The sequence below is a fragment of the Gavia stellata genome, chromosome 5 (assembly GCF_030936135.1).
Source record: "Gavia stellata isolate bGavSte3 chromosome 5, bGavSte3.hap2, whole genome shotgun sequence".
NCBI classification, from domain to species: Eukaryota; Metazoa; Chordata; class Aves; order Gaviiformes; family Gaviidae; genus Gavia; species Gavia stellata.
In genome coordinates this window covers 46,540,761-46,548,940 of record NC_082598.1, presented here as the reverse complement: position 1 = coordinate 46,548,940, position 8,180 = coordinate 46,540,761, and the positions used below count along the sequence as shown (strand labels likewise).

The window sequence follows — 8,180 nt, the reverse complement described above, 5'->3', positions numbered from 1 at the left end:
GAACTATTCTAATTTCAGCTAGAAAAAACAGCACAAAGGACAGACTGGTATCCACTATGGAGAATATAAACAATCAGAAGCATCTGTGTTATACAAATATGTTGCTTACAGACACTAAAAAAGGAGTAAAAGTGCAACACGTCCTTAAATGTTATTAAGAAATGGTTGAGTGTACCTAATTCTCTAGCTTTGTTTCATTGCCATTTCTAACAAATCATGTGGCGTGTGATAGGCCTTTGACATACGTCTATAGCCATCAAGATGTTGCACTGATTGGAGTACAATCGGAGCCCCCAAAATCCCATCGGCTAAAGTTAAATATCACTGGGAATCACAGATATTGTGTTACCAGATAAACACAACAAAAATTAATCAGAGCAAACCACTTCACTTGATGCTGTTACAGCTAATAGGTCCGAAATGAAAGATAATTGCATATTAAAATAGAGTGGGTAGCTCTGTTTTGATGTAGAGATATGAAGATGTCAGGCAAGCTAGTCTGTAGCAGGAGGGAGTGGGTGCCCTGAAGTGGTTGAGGAGCAGAGCCCAGGAGAGCATTCCTCGCATTCCTGCGGCACTCTGCCCTATACATATGCCCTACAAAAAAAAAAGGGAATCTTAGCACTCCGGGTTGGTAGGCTGAACTTCAGAAAAGCTGGCACTTTCCTATAGCTGCAGGCTTGGTTAATTTGAAGAAATGATACTCTCTGGATGATGGATGTGAGGCATATTTAAAACTGTTATTTTTTAGGGCAAAGGACATTACGTTTTCAATCTGCTAGTTAAAAAAAAAAAAAATCCCCCATAAGGACTACTAATAAGCACTGACGAGCGAGATGTAGTCGGGATGTGGAGCCCTCCTTAGTCTTTTCCTTAGTCTTTTCCTGTGGTCTGCCCAGCATTATCGGTATTAGCTGCAAAAATATTTTGCTGACACATATGAGCGGGATTAGTCCCAAGAGTTATCTTTGTTAATGAACGATATGCAGAAATTCAGTAGGTTTACTAGATTACTGTCTGAAGACACAGCCTGTTTGAGAGCCATGTATGTGTAAAAGCGTAAGATTTGGTCTCCAGAGACTGGCAGTCTATGTTGTGTAAGAAGAAGAAATGGTTATCCCTGTGAATTTTTGCAAAGAAAAAACACAAATAAAAATTACATTACCTTACTTGTGATTAAGATGTGTAAACCCCTGCTAGTGACCGGAAATCAAACAGATTTCTTAATGTTGACATTATTTACATTGCTTGATCCGTATCAGCAAAGGGTACACATCGTTTGTAAAAGCAAATACATTAATAGTATTACACTGCCATTAATAGCACATTAATAATACTTCCAAGATTCGTATTTGTCAAGCTGCTGTTGAGACGTGCTCGGTGTGGTGGTAAACAAAGAAAATCAGCCATGTTGCAAGACCCTTATTCTTTAAAAACTTAAGTTCACGTGAGAAGAAGCAGCCACGACATAACCCCCAGAAAAGTGTTAAATTAAAGATTTCGCACCCTTCCTTCCCTTCCCTTCCGCGGTTTTTATCCCGGGCAGCAATGACAGGGGGCCAGCCGGCTGATAGGGATTACTCTTGAGAAGAGTGACAACAGGTGCCCCCCCCAAAGCAGGGAGTCACTAGATCCGGCAGACCAAGTCTTTTTTTTTCACGTCCAGCTCCCTCGCCACCAATATCCATCGGCTGCATCACCGAAGCTGTGACGATGCGCGTCCCTCGGGACGGCGGCGACAGCCGGTCAGTCTTCTTTTTTGGGGTGGAAGACGACAGGGACGGCTTCTCAGGGCAGCTGGGGAGAAGGACGCTAAGGCACCGCTGCCGGGGGGGCGGGGGGGGGGTGGATGTGGGCCGCGACCCGCGCGGGGACCCCGCCGGCCGCGGCCCCCCGCGACCCGCCCCCGCCTCCCTCCACCGTCCCGCCCCGACCCGCCCCCCCGCCGCTCCGCCTCCCCGAGCCAGCAACTTCCCCGTCGCCGGGGCGGGCGCGGAGCCCCCCGTCAACCCGGATGGGAGGAGGAGGTGGAGGAGGAAGAAGAGGAGATAGGCGGCGACGGTCCCCGGGGGGATGCGGCGGAGCGGGCCGGCGGGAGGCGTAGAGCCGGTTAGCGAGGGAGCGCCGAGCCGTTGTCGCCGCCGCTACCGGCGGGGCTCGGCCGCCGCCGCCTCCTGCTCCGGGCGGCGGCGCTGCTGAGCCCGCGGTGCCTCCGCGCCGCGCCGCCTCCCATCTCCTCGCCCAGCGCTCCGGCCGCGCAGCCCGCAGCGCCAGGCCGCGGCCGGCCCTCCCCCATCCCCTCCCCGGGCGGCGGCGGCGGCGGAGCCCGGGCAGGCGGCGGCGGGAGGCAGGAGGGGCGCGATGGCGTCCTACGTGGATAACAGCTTCCGCCAGGCGGTGATGAAGAACCCGGCGGAGAGGAGCCCCCAGGTAGGCGGCCCCTTCCCCCGGACCCCGCGGCACCCCCCCACCCGCCCCGCTGCCCTCCGCGCTCGGCGGGCGGCCTCCGCCAGCGCGCCCGCCCCGCGCACCCCCGGCCGGGGGGGAGCCCGGGAGCCTCACGGCCCCGCTCCCGGGGGAGCGGCGCGGCTCCCGCGCGGGTTTCACCCCCACCCCCAAGCCCCCCAGCGCTGAATTCCCGGGCGGCAAGCTCACGGGAAGGGAAGAAAGGCACTAGCGCGGACAACTTTCCTCCTGCTCCCGAATTTTGGGGTGGGGGGAAGGAGGGGGAGAAAGGCCAGCTGAGCTTATTTGGAAGGTTGCTTCCGGTAAAAGGAAAAAGGCACTCAGGGTGTAATTTTTGGGGTTGTTTTGTTTTGTTCTGTTATTTTCCCGCAGTTCGCTGTGGCTCTGGGTTTGAATTCAATCCCTACTTTCACATAGCTGGCTGGAGCTGGCAGCGCTGTTTCATAATGTTGGGGCTGAGGTCAGTGGTATTCTTGGCAAGTCCTCGCTCTCCAAAGTAGGGTGAAATCCTTACACAATGGCACCGGGCAGGAATTTTTAAGATACCTGTGCCGGGCTCCTGGAGCCCTCTTTGTTTGAGGAGTATGCGAGTTGGAGCTGTTTGTAGGCATAATTGTACTTGGAGAGGCTAAGAAAGGTTAAATTGGGGACTGGAGTGTGTATAGAAACATTTTGACTTAACATGACCTGAAAAACAACTAAACTGAATGGGTTCCTTCTGCTCCCGAATGGTTGCTGCAGCGGCTGTTGCTGCCAACTGTCTAAAGACTAATAAGCTTTACACTGATCCCCGCATCAAGCCGTGGTTCAATAGCTAATGATACAAGGAGTTACTTTGCTTGGAGTTGTAATGCCATCTGTCCTGTTTTCTAAAGGCTTGCCCTGCTCTCTGAGCAGTCCCTGTGTTGGGGTTTTGGGGAAGAGATGGTATTACTGATTATTTTGGCAGGCGGCTGATTGGCTGGTGACGTTTTCAAATTGGGGGCAAAGAGGAAACCTTGACTTTCGGTCGGCACCCATAAGTCATTCCTCCTACTGTAGATACGTCATTGTGGTAATGTTATTTTTATCCTTATGCTCATGGAATACGTGTGAGAAAATAAAAACTCCCATGGAAAAATATACTGACTGCATAGGCTTCGTTTTAAGTGCGTCTTTTTTGCAAATCTTTTTTTCCTTTTTTTTTTTTTTTGAAAAAACCCCCAAACCCTGCTTCTGGAATGTGTTTTTGTGGTGCTAAAGTTGTTTCTCTGTCCTTGTTTGACCTTTTACAAATGTCTGTTTGCCTTCAGTGCTGGACCCAGCCCTTCAGTGTGTTGTGAAAGCTGAAGGAGGCCGAGTGCTCTCTCCTGGGGAGGACACTCGCCGCAAACTCCATAGCGAGGTCCCTCGTGTTGGTAAAGGCGTAAATTCCGGGCGGGGGAGCCTGCCAGCAGTGTCCAGCCTCGGGAGATGGTTATCGAAGGATGGTCAGTTGTTCAGGAGGAGTGACACCGGCAGATGCTCAGAAACCAGTTGGTCAGGTAGTGGGGCCACCAGGCTGGGTTTGGGGGACGATGCTTCCCCTGTGACCTGATCTGTGCCGTGTGAACTGTTAAACTTTCTCCTGACTTTGCTGGTGGGCCCTGCTTTCTAGTGGGGTAACAAAAAAAAAAAAAAAGGGGGGGCAGAAAGTACGAAATGACGCAGTGAAGAATCAGCCCGAATGCAGGGATAAAGCTGGTGTGAAGGGCATGATGCAGAGAGCTAAATCAGGAACACCAGGGCTGTGTTAATGCTGTAAAACTTCCCGAATCAGCAGACTGGAAGCCTGCTGTGGCAATCGCCACAGGAAAAGAAACCCACCCTTAAATCCACGAAGCTCACACTGGCCAAAATTATCCACAAATAAGACCAAATTTGTGGGAAACATCATGTGTTGTTAGCACTGGAAATACTTGAAACCGGTGATCAGGCATGCCCTCCTGTTGCTGCTGGGGAGAACAGGGCTTGCAGCAGAAAACTCGGGTGGCATTTTATGAACGCCTGATGTTGAATTGCGTGCGTTGAAGAGTTTTCTAATGTTAGTTCTCTGCTCTGGAAATTCAGTTTTATAACCATATTGGAATTTGAAAGAAATATGTTTATGCGTATCATCTTTCAGTCATTAAGTAAAATAAAAAAAATTATTTCTGTAGAAAGACACAAAGACCTTGTTTTTTCTTCATCCCCTAAAGTAACTTTGTATTGTCTCTTTTTCTTGTATTTTCTTTTCCTTCCTACACTATCTTGTAAAGGTAGTTACTTAATTTTGGCTTTTGAAGTCACGAGGTATCTTTAAAGCTAAGAGAGGTTTGGAAGGAGAAAATGTATTTATCGTATTAATGTCAGTACAGGAAATAACAAGAGAAATATGTTAGTAGCATATTTGCTGCTTACTTGTGTTAACAAACTCATTGGGGCTCAGCTTCTCCCAAATCACGAGGAGGTAAATATGCATTTGACATTACTGTTCGCCCTGGATTGTCATGGTGCAAATTTGGCAAAATGACTTCACTGCAGGCTCAGAGGAGAGCAGTGACAGTAGGATAGCCAGCTTGTATTTGTATGTACAGCTTTGAGAACTGCTAGATCTGATACACGTTGTCTGAGAAAGCAAACTTCACTTGGCATGAACTTTTGTAGTGCAACAGTCTCTCAGAAATTTTGGATTGGATTGATTTTTTTTTTTGAGGTAAAAAGTGTATTCTGCAATTGCTTTGGAAAATTCTTAGCTTCGTATCTCTGGTGTATCCTTGCTTACACAGTTTCTCTGAATTTTGTGAATTAAACTCAACACTCCATTGACTAAAGGATCTCAAAAATAAAAAAAAGAATATGTACATGGCCTGTACTTTAATATGCCTGTTGTGTAACAGAGCTCTCCTCTTTAATTGCTTTATTAAACTATTCATTTTCTCTTTGAAGACGTGAACTAGGAAGTTAATTTAACTACTTTGGGGAATCTAACTTCTAAATGTTCATAAATTACAAATGGTTTTATGCCCTTAAGCTCTGAGTAACAGAGATCTATTTTTTTTTCCTCCAAACGTCATCTTATATGAACTGTTATAGCTTTAAGTCTTTTCAAAACAAATTCTTACTGGCATCATAGGCCATCTTAGAAAGCGTGCAGTTTTATAGTGGTGTAGCTTAATCTGAAAAAATAGGGCTGCTTTTGTTTTCAAACAAGAGAAACGGAGCCCTAATCTCTTTCGTTATCCTAACAACTCATTTGCATGGCATGGTATGCGAATAACTAGTTACCTCAGAAACTCCGCATACTAGTTCACTGTTTTCATGCCATGTAGTGACGTCTGCAGGAAGAAATTTTTTTTTTACTGTATGCCTTATATATGCTAGGTGCCTAAGATTTCCGTCTGGAAACTGCCGGTGTGGTACATTGAGGCAATTCAGTGCAGTAGTAATGAATAGCAGAGAAGGAACAGCATCAGATCACGTCTTAAGGAGAGAGGGAAGAACTGTGCAGTAGGCCTTAGTTTGATACTAGTGCGTCATTAAATGTCAGAAGACATCTAAACAGGATGCTACTGCTGAGCAGATACTCCCTTCTCGAGCACTTGAGAGGAACAATGGTTTAATTATAGGATGTACCTATGCTTTTTCCAAATAAACTTCCAGCTTGTTCCCCAGTTGTGTTATTTTTATACTCGTGACCACTGATAGCATGATTGTGCACAATCTTCAGATAAGCCAGAAATGAACATTTCCTTCTTGCTGTAGTGATCTCTTAGTAAACAAATACGAGGGGTCTAGTTTCATGGGATGGTAGAAAATAAGGATTTTACGTGTGAGTCTAGCATAAAGGATTATACTTCGTCTTTAAATTCAGGCTTATTGTGTGTATGTATATCAAATACACAAGAAGACTCAAATTACCATTTTCAAAAGAGCTTATTTGGGATTTCTTCCATTTGGAAAACAATTATTTCGGAGCTTGAGTTTTGGTTTCAGGCTTTTTTACTGTCAACATGCTACCATGTTACCATCTTTTTGATGCTAGTATTTAAAGAGGAAGATGACCCCTGTTATCACGCTGCTAACAGCAGTATAAGGCTGAGAACTGGTTCTGTTGCTAAATTCTCCTGCCGGTTCTCGGTGGCCATGAAAGGAGTAGGGCTGTGACAGCTGATACCTGATATTTGGTTGTATTACATCATTATAGTGGTCTTGCCATCATGCATCTCAGGGCTTTGTAATGTGGTTATTCAGGAGTAGCTTTAGTTTGAAAGATTTGGCGTTGTTTTTTTGGCAGAAGCCAGTTTGGCCAAGAAAATGAGATTCCTAACTGCACTTCCCATGGTGGTGTTCAGGCTTTCTGCTGTCTGCAGTAACTAATTCTGAAGTGTGGGCATGAGCCTGTTACATTTTGTGTTAGCGTTGTGAGCAGGGTTAGTAATTCAGCTTAACGAAGAAAGGCTGTTGCAAGTTCTTGGTCCATGCACTTTCCTCTTGCTTGGCAGTTGCCTTGAAGTAAAGTTGCCATCATTAAGTCAGCTGTAAGGGCAGTCGGTCTGGGCAAAAAAAGCCTTCCAGATGCTGCAGGGTTTTGGAAACTTGTTCAAAATAGTTAACATCCCCAGCATGTGTCTGATGAACTATAAGTTAGGTGATGTCTTTTGGTGTCTCTTGGGCTGTAAGTGGGGGAGAAGGATACAGATAAAACAGGAGAAGTTATAATAGATGTGTATAAATAGACCTTTGGCCACAGAGGTTTTTCTTGCTGTGTTTCAGCACTTCACTGGGAGGACAAAAAAACACAGTAACTATTTGGAAAAAGTGAGACCTTTACCTGACAAAGCAACTAATGTATTTGTTTAGTACAGAAATAATATTAGAGAATGTATTTTTGAAGTAAGTATACTTTTTTTTCTCTCGAGCTAGTATTACTATGCACAATAACTTTATGCCCTACAAACTTAATTGGTTGAATATGTCTTTTTGTGGCTGATAACTAAAACCCCTTGTATAGCTCAAGTTTTCTTGCATCCTCTCTAATCTCAGTCTGTCAAAGCAGCCCTGGATTGTCTGATTCTGAACTTCCACCATCAGTTTTCATGTCCTTCCCAAAGCTGAGGACATGTACTGCAGCAGACTTCTCAGTATCCTGTTTGTTTTGAAAGAAAATGTTTATTTCCCAGTCTTCCTGATGGAGGGTGCATTTTTCCCATAGCCATTCATATCTTCGCTGCTAAGAGGTTTGAGAATGGGGAGAACATTGAATTTTTCATTTCTTTTGCAGTAGTTCGTCCCTGTCATAGGGCTGGTACTTTCTGCATTTGTAAATTTCTGTATCCTGTAGTACTGTGAGTTTTGCCAGCCCTTGCAAGGACCTCAGTGTGATCAGGAAGCCTTCACCTTTAGACTAGAAATAGCCGATTTGAAGCCTTGTCCTAAACACTTGTCTGCTTTCTCATGACATCAGAAGATTGCAGCTCGATTAGCAGTACATATCCGAGCCAATTTGAAACTAGGTAACTTAAAAAGCGAGGATTTAGCTGTAGCACCGATAAGCTCTGTGTAATTTCCTACTTGATTAATTTTCTGTTGGGTAGAGTTTGCTTTTGATTTCTGCCCTGCTGTGGCTGCAGAAGTGTTTGCACTGGGTTCAGGCTGGGTATGTTCCAGTGAGCTGCAAGCGTGTTTTTGACAGCCTTGTGGGCATACTCTGCTGC

At 45.8% G+C, this 8,180-nt stretch overlaps 1 protein-coding gene across 3 annotated transcripts in view; it reads left to right on the top strand.

The window, feature by feature from the left end:
- The first annotated feature begins 2,361 nt into the window (after window positions 1-2,361).
- RAPGEF2 (Rap guanine nucleotide exchange factor 2) overlaps window positions 2,362-8,180 on the top strand; it is a 197,807-nt gene continuing 191,988 nt past the window's right edge. For all 3 annotated transcript variants that reach the window (XM_059818073.1, XM_059818074.1, XM_059818072.1), the window contains exon 1: window positions 2,362-2,430. In XM_059818073.1, coding sequence (XP_059674056.1) covers window positions 2,362-2,430 — 69 coding nt within the window. The remainder of the gene's footprint in view (window positions 2,431-8,180) is intronic.